At 43.5% G+C, this 18,242-nt stretch overlaps 1 protein-coding gene across 1 annotated transcript in view; it reads right to left on the reverse strand.

The window, feature by feature from the left end:
- Positions 1-18,242, reverse strand: part of LOC311137454 (kinesin-like protein KIF21A) — a 62,651-nt gene that overhangs the window by 25,067 nt on the left and 19,342 nt on the right. Inside the window, exons 4-17 of the mRNA XM_084171967.1 lie at positions 15,820-15,969; positions 11,629-11,760; positions 11,050-11,223; positions 8,068-8,183; positions 7,650-7,845; positions 7,157-7,346; positions 7,002-7,065; positions 6,644-6,841; positions 5,778-5,865; positions 4,155-4,257; positions 3,860-4,048; positions 3,238-3,437; positions 2,894-3,001; positions 2,493-2,561 (exon numbers count right to left, since the gene is read on the reverse strand). Of these exons, the coding sequence (XP_084028093.1) occupies positions 2,493-2,561; positions 2,894-3,001; positions 3,238-3,437; positions 3,860-4,048; positions 4,155-4,257; positions 5,778-5,865; positions 6,644-6,841; positions 7,002-7,065; positions 7,157-7,346; positions 7,650-7,845; positions 8,068-8,183; positions 11,050-11,223; positions 11,629-11,760; positions 15,820-15,969 (1,977 nt within the window). The remainder of the gene's footprint in view (positions 1-2,492; positions 2,562-2,893; positions 3,002-3,237; positions 3,438-3,859; positions 4,049-4,154; positions 4,258-5,777; positions 5,866-6,643; positions 6,842-7,001; positions 7,066-7,156; positions 7,347-7,649; positions 7,846-8,067; positions 8,184-11,049; positions 11,224-11,628; positions 11,761-15,819; positions 15,970-18,242) is intronic.

Genomic DNA, 18,242 nt, shown 5'->3' on the forward strand with positions numbered 1-18,242 from the left:
ATCAATCAATCAGACTCCAAACTCTCCACCATGGCCAAGACCAAAGAGCTCTCCAAGGATGTCAGGGACAAGATTGTAGACCTACACAAGGCTGGAATGGGCTACAAGACCATCGCCAAGCAGCTTGGTGAGAAGGTGACAACAGTTGGTGCGATTATTCGCAAATGGAAGAAACACAAAATAACTGTCAATCTCCCTCGGCCTGGGGCTCCACGCACGATCTCACCTCATGGAGCTGCAATGATCATAAGAACGGTGAGGAATCAACCCAGAACTACACGGGAGGATCTTGTCAATGATCTCACGGCAGCTGGGACCATAGTCACCAAGAAAACAATTGGTAACACACTACGCCGTGAAGGACTGAAATCCTGCAGCGCCCGCAAGGTCCCCCTGCTCAAGAAAGCACATATACAGGGCCGTCTGAAGTTTGCCAATGAACATCTGAATGATTCAGAGGAGAACTGGGTGAAAGTGTTGTGGTCAGATGAGACCAAAATGGAGCTCTTTGGCATCAACTCAACTCGCCGTGTTTGGAGAAGGAATGCTGCCTAGGACCCCAAGAACACCATCCCCACCGTCAAACATGGAGGTGGAAACATTATGATTTGGGGGTGCTTTTCTGCTAAGGGGACAGGACAACTTCACCGCATCAAAGGGACGATGGATGGGGCCATGTACCGTCAAATCTTGGGTGAGAACCTCCTTCCCTCAGCCAGGGCATTGAAAATGGGTCGTGGATGGGTATTCCAGCATGACAATAACCCAAAACACACGGCCAAGGCAACAAAGGAGTAGCTCAAGAAGAAGCATATTAAGGTCCTGGTGTGGCCTAGCCAGTCTCCAGACCTTAATCCCATAGAAAATCTGTGGAGGGAGCTGAAGGTTCGAGTTGCCAAACGTCAGCCTCAAAACCTTAATGACTTGGAGAAGATCTGCAAAGAGGAGTGGGACAAAATCCCTCCTGAGATGTGTGCAAACCTGGTGGCCAACTACAAGAAACGTCTGACCTCTGTGATTGCCAACAAGGGTTTTGCCACCAAGTACTAAGTCATGTTTTGCAGAGGGGTCAAATACTTATTTCCCTCATTAAAATGCAAATCAATTTATAACATTTTTGACATGCGTTTTTCTGGATTTTGTTGTTGTTATTCTGTCTCTCACTGTTCAAATAAACCTACCATTAAAATTATAGACTGATCATGTCTTTGTCAGTGGGCAAACGTACAAAATCAGCAGGGGATCAAATACTTTTTTTCCCTCACTGTATACTACATCCCTTTACTCTATGTCAGGGATGGGCAACTGGCGTTTTGAAGGCCCTCAGATATATATATATATTTTTTTTAACTCAGTTGGGGTCTCAACTTACTGTTGCAAGTTAGAATAGTAGAATACATAACATGCCATTTCGTTGTTGTGCATCAGCAGTTTTTCTCTTGTTATGTCAGTCACTAGCTAGGTTTCCATCCAATTTGCGAAAGATTTTTATGCGAATATTCAAAAATCTGCAGAAAACAATATGCACATTTTCCACCGGAGATGCGTTTCCATCTCCGGTGGAAAAGGCTTTGCGCGATGACGTAATGCACATAAAAAAAACGTTTGCCTTTAAATTACCATGTACCGAATTAAAAATACAAGTTCAATGGATTTCCATCGCATTTTCACTGATGGTTTTGTCAAAAAAACTGTTGTGTTATATTCCAAATGACCCCACTCTGGTCATGGCACCTTCGCTTTAACCAACAGCTGGCAGATACGGTGTGGGTAGGCTACCTACATTATGAGATTATTATGGATAAGAGCGATATTATTTGTATTTGTCAAACGGCAGCCAAGCATAGATCATCATGTCATTAGAATAAGACCGTCGATATTTATTGGAAAGGAACATCAAGCTCATCACCTTGCACATTCACCACCCTGTGAAGTTAATCATCATTTATTTAATCTGTAGCCTAATAAACTGCATGCTTTCCCGAGCCGTAACTGGAAGACCACACATATCATCGCATGACTCCAAATTTACTTCGATATGATTGTTATTATATCAACATTTGCACAGAGGCATTTCCATCACCATTTCTCGCATAGTTAATTATACAGAGACCAAAAAATCACACCATGTCGAACAAACAAATTGTCTGTCGGTATTTATAAAATTGTACCGGCATTTCATGTTTCCAGCAGCCCAGTCGTGACTTCTTTCTTGCGTTAGATAATTAATCCGCATGAAATGGTTGGCTGGAAACCTGCTTACTGATAGACAATTAGCACATCTCAGCTAAAATTTTTTAGATTGTTAAGTTAGCTGGCTGCTAGACTATCTAAATTTAATAATCATGGTCGAATTACCGGCCGGGGGGACCCCATCGATTTTGTTAGTCAGTCTCACTGCAAACATTTCTGGTATGCACATGTGGGTACGCAGACAGGCGAGCAACTGCGGCCCCTCATGATGACTTCAGATGGCCGTTCAGTTTGCTCACCTCCTCAGTCTTCCTGCGCAGTATGAGCTCCTGTTGTCTCTTCTGGGCCTCCAGTAGCTTCAGCTGGTGCTGTGGAACACACATTAACATGGCCTTCAGTAATGCCAATAGCATTAAGTTGCGAAATATTTGCTTAACTGGTCCAATAACACATCTGGCTCAAGATAGCTTTTAGGCAAGCCTTGCCCTGCCCAAACCAGACTGGAAATAAGTATAACAAAATCAGTCTGACTTTATACCGAACCGTACTCACTGGATAAAGAGCTGAGAAGCAAGGCTTCATAGACTCTAAGAGGAGAAGCTTGCTGAATTCAATTTGGCAGGGCTACATGAGGTGGATAGTGTGAAAAGGTAGTACTGCTGCAATACTGAGAAACTAGACTATGGGTCCCGTGGTTCACCTCCTGTTTGCGCTGGTCCTTCTTGAGGCTGGCGATTTCTCTGTTCCTCCTGGACTCTGTCATTCTGTTCTTCTCCTGCTGCTCCTTCATCTGCTTCATCAGACGAACCTGATGGCCAACCAGATCACATTTAGATCAATATCAGTAACCCACCATTGATGTTCAACGTCAGTATGTTGGAAAAATATGAAATATGATGTTGACTGAGTGGTGACTCAAAAAAAGAATTACGGGGTGGGAATATTGTATCAATAAATATCTTTACGATGGCAATGTCACGAGTGGTTGGTAGCGAGTGTGGTCAGTCATGGTTGTGGTCAGGTACAAGTACGTTTTCGTTCTACCTTTGTCTTCTTCATCTCTGTGACGTCCAGTTGGAGCTTCTTGAGCTGTGTCTCGTACTTTGATTGGTTCTTGAGGAGGCGTGCGTGTTCCTTCTGGGCTGACTGTAGCTTCTGTAGCTCCTTATTCATGAGACTCAGCTTCTTCTCATACTCCTGCTTGATCTTCTTGGCCTTATCGTCATTGCACGTCTCCACTGAGCCTGAAGGGGGAGCCAAAAACAAGACAGACAAAATTAGGAAATAAGCTTAGAAATCACAGGTTGCCATCCCTCCTAGAGAACAACTGGGTATGCAGGCTTTTGCTTCAGCCCTTCCACACCTGATTCTACTAGTCCACTGCTCATCAGGACCTTGATTAGCTGAATCGGTGTGTTATAGTAGGATCGGAAATGTTGACCACCCCTGCCTTAAATCAACAGAGGGAAACCCCACACTTTTTATAGAGGTGGCTGTTCAATAGCCCTATGTTCTAAAGAACCAGAGCAAAATAAAAACTCCAAACTCTTCACAGTTCTCTGATAGACTATAAACCAGTAACGGCTGTATGCATATCCCATAGCTATGTAATCCCAGTGTCCAGGTCATACCGTGAGTACATTCTCACCCTCTATATGAGACGTACCCATGTTCTGCAGCACCTTGTCCCTCTCCAGCTGTGTGTCTCTGATCTTACTCTGCAGCATCATCAGTTTCTGTTCGTACTGCTGTTTGAGCGTGTGCAGACGCCTCTGGCTGTTCTCCAGCTCGTCTATCAGCTTCTGCTTGATGGCAATCTCACATGTAATGTTGGCCAGGTCCGCCTGGAAGTTCTCTGGTGGGGGAAAGTAACATTGATTCATATGGGTTCAAATCATAGATATACATGTCCACTATATGTGCCTTCTATATTTCCTATTTCTAGAAATCAGCCATTTTACCTTTCTCATCTGAGTCCGAGTCTGAATCAGAGCTCTCCTCCACATCCATCTCTTCCTCTTCATCATCCTCCTCTTCCTCGTGGTCACTCCCCTCCTGCCCCTCCTGAGAGCACACATGAGTAGAATAGAATACAGAATTATCCAATGTCAGAAGAATGGGGAGGGGAAAAACTCACTGGTCTTTTAGTTATTGCTTGGACGATAAACCGAAACATTTTCCTTCTCAACATTCCTGTAGCTTGTTCTAAAACCATTATTTGGTCAACAGTAATAGCATCATGTTGATTCCTGCTATGAAGGTATCTGCCTGTCTCCGTTTCGCTGTCGGCTGCTGAGTGAGCGAGCCACTCTCACTCCCTCTCCCCACTGTGCGCACGGAGGAGAGAAAGATGCATTCTGAGAAGCACAAGCATATGACTGTTGCTCAAACTGCAATTGCCAGAAGAAAATACAATTTTCAAAGCAACTACTGTTGTTCTAGAGGTGAGTCACAGTTTTCTGTGAGTATAAATGTATTTCTCACATCCATCTTAATATTGATTTCATGGCACCACTTTACAACCGGAGCAGGCTGTAGTATGGTTTTGATTTGCAGTGAATAGGACTACATCATATAGCCTAGGCCTAGCACTGGAAAGTTGTGCTGAATCAATTAGCATACATGGCTATATAGCAACACTATCTTATTTAGAGTTAGTAATCTAGCTTTTGAGTTCCCACTTCCTCAGGAGGTGAATAATATAGCCTATAGGCCAATATGCACAAAGATGTCAGCAAATTCCCAAAATAAATCAGATAATTCGGGATCCTATTTTGACAGATTGCCAGCAAATTATCAATAATGCATTCCCTGGATATGTTAGATGAAATAGCTTACTTTTTAAATCACAGGTTACCATCTCAGTGTCTAGAGCCCTGCCGCTGATGTAAAAGCTAATGTTAAGCTGTCCATTAAATTTTTTTTTATCATTGTATTTATTGTTAGAGCAAAATAGTTACATTTATCACAATATTACTTTTTGTCCATCTCAACCAGCTATAGCACCTCCCCAATAAATAAGTTATTGCTGGGGCCTCCCGAGTGGCGCAGCGGTCTAAGGCACTGCATCGCAGTGCTAGAGGTGTCACTACAGATCTGGGTTCGATCCTGGGCTGTATCACAACCGGCCGTGATCGGGAGTCCCATAGGGCGGCGCACAATTGTCCTAGCGTTGTCCAGGTTAGGAGAGAGTTTGGCCGGGGGGCTTTACTTGGCTCATCACACTCTAGTGACTTCTTGTGGTGGGCCGGGCACCTGCAGGCTGACCTCACTCGTCAGTTGAACAGTGTTTCCTCTGACACATTGGTGCAGCTGGCTTCCGGGTTAAGCGGGCGGGTGTTAAGAAGTGTGGTTTGGCGGGTCATGTTTCGGAGGACGCATGACTCGACGTTCACCTCCCGAGCCCGTTGGGGAGTTGCAGCGATGAGACAAGATTGAAAAAGGGGGTCAAATACAAACAAATCTATAAAGTTATCGCTGATTTAGCAAAAGAAATGGACAATTTATCACAATATGGATTTTTGTCCATATCACCCAGCTCTATCATTGGACTAATAGGTTGACTAATAGGTTGTCAATCATACCGTCTCATGCTCCTCATTGGACCGCTCAGTCAGCTCTTTTTCCGTCCCATTGTCTTGGTCATTGTCGGGGACTTCCTCCTTGACAACACTAGTAGGGAACAACAGAGGGGCAAGGTGAGACAACATTGAACTAAGCAGAAGTTGAATAGTATTTTTTTCCTAGAGGTGAAAAATAACGAAGGAAAGCAAAATAGCATGCCAGAATATGCAGTGGAGCACAAAATTGTTTAGTACAGTATAATAATTATCTGTAAATGAATCCCGTTTTTAAAAATATATCTTCATAAATAAAGTGTGTTAATAAAGATCATGATAAGGCCATTGATGGTGGATGAAAACATCATATCAGTCAGTCGGGGTGAGCAAAATGAAAGAAACTAGTGAACACAAGAAGAACTGAAGGAACTGAACTCAGGTTTTCCTTCTGATGTGTCAACTACCTGTCAAACAAAACAAAATGGTTGTTTAGAAGAAGTGAGGGATGGAAATGGCAGGGAGGTTAAGGGAGGGGGAACCTGTGACAAACCTGCCATCTTCCTCCACTACTAACTCCTCCTCCCTCTCTTCCAGCAGCTGCTGGAGCCTTCAGTTCAGGGAGAGGTCAAGGTCAAAGGTCACAGGTGAGAGGACAGGGGAGAGAGATGTGACAAGGAAGGAAGGAAAGAAGGAAGGAGGGAAAGAAGGAAACCAGGGAGTACAGAGAAGAGGAAGGAAAAGAAGTCATAGGGAAAAACATAGAGATCACAAACTGCTACTCACCATGGCCCCACATTGAGGTCATACAAGAATTGTTAAAAAAAACTAATGTTTTTTAACAAGAAAACATAAATAATTTGGTCCTACAATTAACCATGTTCACTCTTTACCTCTTCTTCTTCTTCCTCTCCTTCTTCTTGAGTTTTTCCAGGTCTTTCTTAGCCATCTCGATGATGTCTGAGGCCTCCTTCTCGGGTGCCAAGAGGGCAGCGGAGAAGGTTCCGGGGTAAAAGGACTGCCGTGAGGAGGCACGGGACAGATTCTTACGAAGGTTCTCATTCATAGACTCGCTCTCCAGGAGTTTGGCTCTATGGGGAATAACAGTGGAATTTAATTGAATTTCAGTTTCTGACATATTCCTAAAGCTCAATGTTGTCTATGTGCTATGCTGGGTCATGTTCAGTAGGGAGAAAATGTTTTGATTGACCTCTATGTCAGTATGTACTGTATGAAGACAGAAAAGTTTACCTGAGATCCTCAATCTCTTTGATGTAGCTCTGGATCATGTTCCCAATCTCTTCACTCCCCTCACCTGAGAATAAACAGAACAGGAAACCCTTAGCAAACACACCTCTAAACTGTTTACAATGGACGTGGTCATAAGGACATAAGCACACCCTCACCTGCCCTGGCGAGGACCTGGTTGGCCTGGTCACTGAGGTACTGGGTGAGTCTGGCCCTCTGTGCGTCAATAGTCTCCTGCATGGCTTTGACCCTGATCCTCAGGTTGCTGTTCTCTGTCTGCAGCATGCTGTTCTCATGGAACATGTCGTTGATGCTATCCATACCATCCTCACCCACCATACGCTTACCCTGGGTTTAGACAGAATTAGAATTAATTAAGGGCAATTTATTTTTGGACGGTCATACCTCCTTTTCATATAGTTCACGTTTCAATTCTCACTCACTCACTCACTCACTCACTCACTCACTCACTCACTCACTCACTCACTCACTCACTCACTCACTCACTCACTCACTCACTCACTCACTCACTCACTCACTCACTCACTCACTCACTCAGTCTCTCACTCACTCAGTCTCTCAGTCTCTCAGTCTCTCAGTCTCTCACTCACTCAGTCTCTCACTCACTCAGTCTCTCACTCACTCACTCACCGTCCTGTACTCCATCAGTTCCATCTGTAGCCTGGCGATCTCTGTCCTGAGAGCAGAGATCTGTTGGGAGGCCTTGTCCTGGTTCACCATCACCTTGTTCTTAATGTTCCTGGCTCTGTTGGCATACTTCAGTGCGTTCAGGGTCTCCATGAAGTCCCGGTCAGACGGGCTGATGCACGCTATCATCATCGTTTGGCTGACAGAGGGGAAGGTTGATTTACAAAAGAAGCACAGAGAGTTAGCATTTGCAATCTGTAGTTCAGATGGATATGGTTGCTTGTAGCAATTGTGTTGTAGACATCTAATAAATACTGTATCAGTTAAGAAAAAGCATTTAGTTTGACATGCACACCAACTGACTGTGACACCAACCCTGACACAAAGAGAGGGAGAAAGGCTTGACCAATCGCACACAGACCTATTTCCACCCAGGGAGTCCTGTAGAAGCCGAGTGAGTTTGGAGTCTCTGTAAGGCACATGCGTGGATCGCTTGCTTCTGTCTCCCAAAGCACTGATTACATTTCCAAGAGCAAGCTGCAGTTTGGAAGACATGACCAAGAAACACCACACAGCAAAACAGATATTGATGGTTATTTTCAGAAACATTCTGGTTCTATTTATGTCCATACTGGGCCGTTATGACGTCGCACAGTTTTTGCAAGGTACTGCTTTTAACCACTAGATGGCACTCTGTTAAGAAAAAAACGATATCCAAAACGTATTTGATGAAGAAAAGAAATGTGGCCTTACTACTACTGTATTAGCCCATTCAAATGCATTGAATAACAGATTCACTACATGGAACAACAGATAGTCCCCAAAAAAATAGAAGTTTGTTCTGAAGTGTCTGTCCTATATTGTAGACATATAAGAAAGATCGGGATGTTTATATATATACAGTGGGGAGAACAAGTATTTGATACACTGCCGATTTTGCAGGTTTTCCTACTTACAAAGCATGTAGAGGTCTGTAATTTTTATCATAGGTACACTTCAACTGTGAGAGACGGAATCTAAAACAAAAATCCAGAAAATCACATTGTATGATTTTTAAGTAATTAATTTGCATTTTATTGCATGACATAAGTATTTGATCACCTACCAACCAGTAAGAATTCCGGCTCTCACAGACCTGTTAGTTTTTCTTTAAGAAGCCCTCCTGTTCTCCACTCATTACCTGTATTAACTGCACCTGTTTGAACTCGTTACCTGTATAAAAGACACCTGTCCACACACTCAATCAAACAGACTCCAACCTCTCCACAATGGCCAAGACCAGAGAGCTGTGTAAGGACATCAGGGATAAAATTGTAGACCTGCACAAGGCTGGGATGGGCTACAGGACAATAGGCAAGCAGCTTGGTGAGAAGGCAACAACTGTTGGTGCAATTATTAGAAAATGGAAGAAGTTCAAGATGACGGTCAATCACCCTCGGTCTGGGGCTCCATGCAAGATCTCACCTCGTGGGGCATCAATGATCATGAGGAAGGTGAGGGATCAGCCCAGAACTACACGGCAGGACCTGGTCAATGACCTGAAGAGAGCTGGGACCACAGTCTCAAAGAAAACCATTAGTAACACACTACGCCGTCATGGTTTAAAATCCTGCAGCGCACGCAAGGTCCCCCTGCTCAAGCCAGCGCATGTCCAGGCCCGTCTAAAGTTTGCCAATGACCATCTGGATGATCCAGAGGAGGAATGGGAGAAGGTCATGTGGTCTGATGAGACAAATATATAGCTTTTTGGTCTTAACTCCACTTGCCGTGTTTGGAGGAAGAAGAAGGATGAGTACAACCCCAAGAACACCATCCCAACCGTGAGCATGGAGGTGGAAACATCATTATTGGGGATGCTTTTCTGCAAAGGGGACAGGACGACTGCACCGTATTGAGGGGAGGATGGATGGGGCCATGTATCGCGAGATCTTGGCCAACAACCTCCTTCCCTCAGTAAGAGCATTGAAGATGGGTCGTGGCTGGGTCTTCCAGCATGACAATGACCCGAAACACACAGCCAGGGCAACTAAGGAGTGGCTCCGTAAGAAGCATCTCAAGGTCCTGGAGTGGCCTAGCCAGTCTTCAGACCTGAACCCAATAGAAAATCTTTGGAGGGAGCTGAAAGTCCGTATTGCCCGGGATTTTCACCGTTCTTGTGATCATTTTGACCCCACGGGGTGAGATCTTGCGTGGAGCCCCAGATTGAGGGAGATTATCAGTGGACTTGTATGTCTTCCATTTCCTAATAATTGCTCCCACAGTTGATTTCTTCAAACCAAGCTGCTTACCTATTGCAGATTCAGTCTTCCCAGCCTGGTGCAGGTCTACAATTTTGTTTCTGGTGTCCTTTGACAGCTCTTTGGTCTTGGCCATAGTGGAGTTTGGAGTGTGACTGTTTGAGGTTGTGGACAGGTGTCTTTTATACTGATAACAAGTTCAAACAGGTGTCATTAATACAGATAACGAGTGGAGGACAGAGGAGCCTCTTAAAGAAGAAGTTACAGGTCTGTGAGAGCCAGAAATCTTGCTTGTTTGTAGGTGACCAAATACTTATTTTCCACCATAATTTGCAAATAAATTCATAAAAAATCCTACAATGTGATTTTCTGGATTTTTTTTTCTCATTTTGTCTGTCATAGTTGACGTGTACCTATGATGAAAATTACAGGCCTCTCTCATCTTTTTAAGTGGGAGAACTTGCACAATTGGTGGCTGACTAAATACTTTTTTTCCCCACTGTATATATAAAACAGAGAACACCATCATGTTTGTAAGAGACTCATCTTTCCATAGAAGGGTCATTATAGTTTGTAGGCCAAACCGTTCGGACGCTACAGATGATTTTGTGAGAAGACCGATTTTCGGGATGTCTCATGGTCTGACAAACACCACTCTAGCTCTGTCACCTTTCACCGCAGATGCAGAAGTGCGACATAGGCAGATGTGGTGGATTGAGACGCATCCGATGCAAAAAAACAGATCTCTCTAGCTTAAACCGATGGATTTTGATGGGGATTTTTGTGTTATGCTAATTTGGGTGCGGACATCGACCTTAGGGGGTTAAAGGACAAAAATGATATATTCCTATATTGCACACATTTTTACCAGAGCCCTTTTGACCAGATTCTTATAGTGAGGGCTCTCCAACCATGTTCCTGGAAAGCTACCATCCTATAGGTTTTCGCTCCAACCCTTATCTAGCGTACCTGATTCTAACAATTAGCTGGTTGCTAAGCTGAATCAGGTTAGTTACAAGTGGGGTTGGAGTGAAAACCTACAGGAGCGTAGTTCTCCAGGAACAGGGTTGGATAGACCTGCTAGTGTATTAGGGAATAGGGTGGGTCAAAATTAGTGTACTAACTATAGGGAATACGGTCCATTTCGGACACAACCAGTGTCTCACCAGTCCACAGTTGATGGAGATTCCCTCCTTAGCTCGGTCTCCGGTCGCCCCGGTTCTCTTCAGCCTCTCTGACCCGGCCAGGTCCACAAAGTGAAACTTGGCCGTCAGTGTCTCATACTCTTCCATCTCTGAGTTGCAGTTAGCAATCTTGCTGTCCGTCTCGTTGTTGTCTTGCTGTGAGTTAGAAAACCCCCAGATGGATGCCTTTGTGTCAGTACCGTTATTCAAAAGCACTGTCCCTGTCACTAATGTAACATAACATAGAATGTCAGTAGCCTACCATAAACATAGTACGTCAGTACCATAATAAGAGTCATTTCTATATACAGTATGTCATTTACGTAACCTAGCATAATATGACGTGATAGCATAGGAGTGGCTATATCATTTCTGTAACGTCAAGATTAGGAGCAACTTCAGTCACTGTCATAACATATCATAACATGCTCTAACAGTGTCATAGCAAGTGACAGGCGTCACATCAGTAACAAAAGTGTAAATACGGAATAAGATAGGAGTTGGCAAGAGAGCACAAAAGGACTGGTACTAAGGCTAGGAATAAGCTGCTCTTGTACGTACATTGTCGGATGCACAGACTCTGACTTGGCACAGGTGAATGGTGAAGATGGCGTGAGAGCGGGAGCTCTGGACATTCATCTGGGTGCTGGCCGTGGTACGACACAGAGCCCCCAGCTTCAGACACTGCATCATCTGAGAGAGGAGAAAGAGATTGGATATGTGTGTTATCACTGTGTAATGATCATTTTATAGTGTATTTCAAGTTTTTAATTTCCTATATTACATATACACAGACATACACATTTCTCCTGGACCCCTGGACCACACATCCCAACACATACAACATACAGCGGATACCACACACACGCACGCACGTATGTATGTACGTACATCAGGGACGGCTTGTTCAATAGGGCGATATGGGCGACGCACTGCCAAACGGGAAAAGGAAGGGATTTTTTTTCTAATCAATTATATCACGGCAACAGCAGTTATCAGTGTTCACGTCTGATCTGCCAGCCACTAAATGTCAAATCAGGCTAAAGTCGTGCTTCAAATGGCCCCGCCCGTTTTTGGGGCGATTTCAGTCAAGTTGAAAATCGCCCAGAAGTCTCTCATAGCCTGTCATGTAAAATCTATTTTTTTCACATTTCAAAGCTTTCAATACATTCTCTATGGGTGTCTGTGGGCTTGCACTTACGCGCTTTCGTCATACGTGACGTAACGTTGAACGTAACTAAGACAATGGCGGCTATCAGCGTCTCTGTTGCGACCTGCAGTGCGGCGTTATTTTATGTTTTTAATTTGTAGACTTAGTTTACAAACATTCTGCCAACCATGGATTTCCAGTGGTTGGTTTTGGACTGATCTTGTTGATCGTGTACATACCCGCTACGAACGGACTAAATAATGAAAACGCTGCTGGCAGCTGAATCCCAATACAGCTGGGAGACTTGGCTGGATGAGTCCCGGACAGAGAAGTGGAGCCGGCCACCTTCACCCTGGTCAGAGCGGACCGCGATCCTGGTAAGAGAGCGACTCTGTACCCCGACATTGAACTGCTTTCTGTGTCATTGCGACCTTACTATCAATTCAATTCAATTTAAGGGCTTTATTGGCATGGGAAACGTGTGTTAACATTGCCAAAGCAAGGGAAGTAGATAGTAAACAAAAGTGAAATAAACAATAAATATTAACAGTAAACATTACACTCAGAAGTTTCAAAAGAATAAAGACATTTCAAATGTCATATTATGTATATATACAGTGTTGTTACAATGTGCAAATAGTTAAAGTACAAATGGGAAAATAAATAAACATAAATATGGGTTGTATTTACAATGGTGTTTGTTCTTCACTGGTTGCCCTTTTCTTGTGGCAACAGGTCACAAATCTTGCAGCTGTGATGGCACACTGTGGTTTTTCACCCAGTAGATAAGGGAGTTTATCAAAATTGGGTTTGTTTTCGAATTCTTTGTGGATCGCTGTAATCTGAGGGAAATATGTGTCTCTAATATGGTCATACATTTGGCAGGAGGTTAGGAAGTGCAGCTCAGTTTCCACCTCATTTTGTGGGCAGTGTGCACATAGCCTGTCTTCTCTTGAGAGCCAGGTCTGCCTACGGCGGCCTTTCTCAATAGCAAGGCTATGGTCACTGAGTCTGTACATAGTCAAAGCTTTCCTTAAGTTTGGGTCAGTCACAGTGGTCAGGTATTCTGCCACTGTGTACTCTCTGTTTAGGGCCAAATAGCATTCTAGTTTGCTCTGTTTTTTTGTTTGTTCTTTCCAATGTGTCAAGTAATTCTCTTTTTGTTTTCTCATGATTTGGTTGGGTCTAATTGTGTTGTTGTTGTTGTTGTTGTTGTCCTGGGGCTGTGTGGGGTCTGTTTGTGTTTGTGAACAGAGGCCCAGGACAAGCTTACTTAGGGGACTCTTCTCCAAGTTCATCTCTCTGTAGGTGATGGCTTTGTTATGGAAGGTTTGGGAATCGCTTCCTTTTAAGTGGTTACTATCTGCCCCGTGAGTTCCCCCAATTGTTTGTTACCGTTGTGTACTGTTGATAATCACAAGTTTACTGGAGAACTGAGACCAAGTAGAGACTTTGGACAGGGTGGATATGGTATAATAAAGGCAGTTTATTCAGAGGTAAAGATATCTGGAATCGCGTGCACGGACTCGTGCACGTGTGTAGGTCACCTAAATCATCAGAAAAATTGCCCCTCCTGAGAATTTTTTCAGGAGCCGCCACTGACGTACATTACGTACGTCCCTACAGACGGGTTTAGGGTCTTTAAATATTGTGTGGCTGAAGGGCGGGTGGGTGGCGGGCAGGTTGAATAAAGAGTACCTTCAAAAATCCATGAATGTATAATTATTGTGCAATTTATATAGTCTACATTGAGGTTTTTATTTCACTATTTTAGGCTACCTGGTATTAGTGCATAAACCTAAGCTTTTAGGGCGTAACTGTACGCGCGTCAAATAGCCTGCACAGCCAATCTCCAAATAATGCTTTTGGGAATGGGGCAAAGGACATTGTCGAAGTTAAATTCAATAAGAAAAAAGCTGCGAATGGAGAGCTGAAAATAAAAGAGAAGGGAGGGCCAGAAAAGTAATGTTTGGAAAATATTTGGTGAAGTGGTAAAAGAGGATAGCAGTGCCGGCTATGTTAAGTGTGATGATTCTGAGGTGCTGTACAAATTCGACAGTCACAAGACAGGACTTCAAATAGGCCTATGGCATGTCAAGGGAACTGTAGCATACTTTTTTGTAAACTCCAAAGTCCTCTGATAATACTAGACCGGTGCAAACCGACATCCCTGTGTTTTGAGAGAAATGTCTTAATTTGACAGGTGCTACTCGCGGTATGAGCAAGAAAACGGTGCATTCTGAAAGTATTCAGACCCCTTGACTTTTTCCACATTTTGTTACGTTACAGCCTTATTCTAAAATGGATGTAAAAAAATAAAATAAATCTCATCAGTGTACTCACAACACCCCATAATGACAAAGCAAAAACAGTTTTTTTGACATTTTTGCAAATGTATTAAAATAAAAAATAGGAAATATCACATAAGTATTCAGACCCTTTACTCAGTACTTTGTTGAAGCACCTTTAGCAGCGATTACAAGGCTCAACTCTTCTTGGGTATGACACTACAAGCTTGGCACACCTGTATTTGGGGAGTTTCTCCCATTCTTTTCTGCAGATCCTCTCAAGCTCTGTCAGGTTGGATGGGGAGCGTCGCTGCACAGCTATTTTCAGGTCACTCCAGACATGTTCGATCAGGTTCAAGTCCAGGCTCTGGCTGGGCCACTCAAGGACATTCAGAGACTTGTCCCAAAGCCACTCCTGTGTTGTCTTGGCTGTGTGCTTAGGGTCGTTGTCCTGTTGCAAGGTGAACCTTCGCCCCAGTCTGAGGTCCTGAGCGCTCTGGTATGGTTTAGAAACTTGTGAACAAAGGTCCAGTTATCAGTGTAGCCTGTTATCGCCTGGACTTATCTTCACACCTAGAAAAAAACCTCCAGGCTTCTGTCGTAACTGTGAATTTATATACAGAATTTTTTTTTTTACAGGCGGCCGTTTGGAAAAAAACGTCCGAATGGTCCTCTGGAATAACGGACATTATGGGGTAATAAATACATAACCAACTAGTCCCGTGCGAATAGGGCTATAGCCTTAGTAATAAGCATTCCTTGCAGTAAAATGATACACCAAATGTAGGAAAAATTTGGACTTGGGAACAGGAGTGGAGAAATATGATTTATTTCTGCATCTTGAGAGAATGTGATGCTCAGTTAGTACGATCTGTAGAGGTGCTGTCTTCATCATAAAAGCATCATAAAAGCTGGTAGTATTTCAACCACATAAAATATGCATCAAAGCCAAACTGAAATCTTATCCGAAACACGTTGGGTCGTTTTCAGCTTTCTTTTTCCTTACAACTGGTCAGAAGAGAAGCTACATGTATTTAATTATAGACAAGTTGACTAACGAATAGCCTACCAAAATGTCAGAAATTATAAGCAGAAACATATCCTAATCAGGGAAAACAAAATCCTGCACCCCATGTCAAAAAATCGTTCTGCAGTCTTTGACTGTAGCCTATAGCGCATTTTCTATATTTGCGGGTTAGGGCCTCAGATTTTCACTTTATCACATTTGGTCAGGCGGTTGCGGATGGGTTATTAGCAGCTAAGGGCGGGTGCAGGTGAAAAAACAGCTGACCCGCGAACCACTAACGTACATACCTCTGCCTCAGAGGCTACAGTCCGTGTGGTCACCCCCACTGTGTAGATTCCTCCATTAGCGTCCTCGTGGATCTTAATGTGGGATTTCTGCGTCCGAGCCTCCAGGTCCCTCGTAGAGTCAAACAGATCCAGCACCTCCTCATTGTAAAGCTAAACCAGGACATACACATAAACACACAATATTATACTTATTTCTTACCGTGGTGAATTGAGCACTGTGAAATTCCATGAAAAAATCATAGGTTCTGATAGTTTGTATCCTATTCCAGTTCTGATATCACACTTATGCAAGACCATATCTGATTATGTCAGACTGAAAGAGAGTGAGCAACACGAGTAGGACTGTCTGACTCAGAGTCTGAACAATGTTAAACAGCAGAGGACTCTCAGAGTCTAAAAGACACAGGAGACAACAGTAGCACTGTGAGACAGACTCCATATCAAGATACATTTTCTAACACACACCTACACCAGAGATTTTTTTTTAATAGAATGTAACAGGCTTCGCCACCACTGCAATTCTCTCTGGTGTGACCTCTATGAATGGCTTTTCTACACCCGTAACTTGGTTTTGTGTTGGTGCCCAAGGTCTAGAGCAGTACATCTAAATACAAGGCTCTGCCAAGGGCCTAGTTTGATGAAAAGTGGGTGAATAAAAGGTAAATAACTTACAGTTCATTCGGAAAGTATTCAGACCCCTTCACTTTTTCCACATTTTGTTACGTTACAGCCTTATTATAAAATGGATTCAATAAATATTTTCCTCATCAATCTACATAAATACCTTATTTACATAAGTATTCAGACCCTTTGCTATGTGACTCGAAATTGAGCTCAGGTGCATCTTGTTTCCATTGATCATCCTTGAGATGTTTCTACAACTTGATTAGAGTCCACCTGTGGTAAATTCAATTGATTGGACATGATTTGGAAAGGCACACACCTGTCTATATAAGGTCCCACAGTTGACAGTGCATGTCAGAGCAAAAACCAAGCCATGAGGTCGAAGGAATTGTCCGTAGAGCTCCGAGACAGAATTGTGTCGAGGCACAGATCTGGGGAAGGGTTCCAAAACATTTCTGCAGCATTGAAGGTCCCCGAGAACACAGTGGCCTCCATCATTCTTAAATGGAAAAGGTTTGGAACCACCAAGACTCTTCCTAGAGCTGGCCGCCCGGCCAAACTGAGCAGTTGGGGGAGAAGGGCCTTGGTCAGGGAGGTGACCAAGAACCTGATGGTCACTTTGACAGAGCTCCAGAGTTCCTCTGTGGAGACGGGAGAAACTTCCTGAAGGACAACCATCTCTGTAGAACTCCACCAATCAGGCCTTTATGTTAGAGTGGCCAGACGGAAGCCACTCCTCAGTAAAATGCACATGACAGCCCGCTTGTAGGACTCTCAGACCATGAGAAACAAGATTCTCTGGTCTGATGAAACCAAGATCGAACTCTTTGGCCTGAATGCCAAGCGTCACGTCTGGAGGAAACCTGGCACCATCCCTACGATGAAGCATGGTGGTGGCAGCATCATGCTGTGGGGATGTTTTTCAGTGGCAGGGACTGGGAGACTAGTCAGGATTGAGGGAAAGATGAATGGAACAAAGTACAGAGAGATCATTGACGATAACCTGCTCCAGAGTGCTCAGGACCTCAGACTGGGGCAAAGGTTCACCTTCCAACAGGACAATGACCCTAAGCACACAGCCAAGACAACGCAGGAATGGCTTCAGGACAAGTCTCTGAATGTCCTTGAGTGGCCCAGCGAGAGCCCGGACTTGAACCCGATCGAACATCTCTGGAGAGACCTGAAAATAGCTGTGCAGCGAAGACTCGAGGCTGTAATCAGTGCCAAAGTACTGAGTAAAGGGTCTGAATACTAATGTAAATGTAGTTTAAAATTTTAATTTATTATATATGTGCAAAAATGTCTAAAAACCAGTTTTTGCTTTGTCATATTGGGGTATTGTGTGTAGATTGATGAGGGGAAAAAATGATTTAATCAATTTGAGAATAAGGCCGTAACATAATAAAATGTGGAAAAAGTCAAGGGGTCTGAATATTTTCTGAATGCACTGTATTTATTATGGTTGATTTGTTGGACGTCCTGTTGCTAGTCGACAGACATGCTGTTGACATGTTATGGATAGACTACCCAAATGAAGTGTTACCCATTCATTTAGTCATTCACATCTCTGGTTGTTACAAGAGGCCAAGGGGGGTAAACCTAAGACGCAAACAAAACCTCTCCCATCTGTTTTCCCATGGATTAATGTAGAGTATACGTTTTAAAGACGCTAATTCCTAATACTGTAATGCCAAAATATGTAGACATTTTAAATGGCCGCCAAGATTAAAGTTTTAAAGGGTCAAAGTCTTAAAGGACAATTTAGCTTTTTTTACAACCAAATCTCTATTTTTGTTATA

Source organism: Coregonus lavaretus, assembly GCF_964263955.1.
Source record: "Coregonus lavaretus genome assembly, chromosome: 11".
NCBI lineage: Eukaryota > Metazoa > Chordata > Actinopteri > Salmoniformes > Salmonidae > Coregonus > Coregonus lavaretus.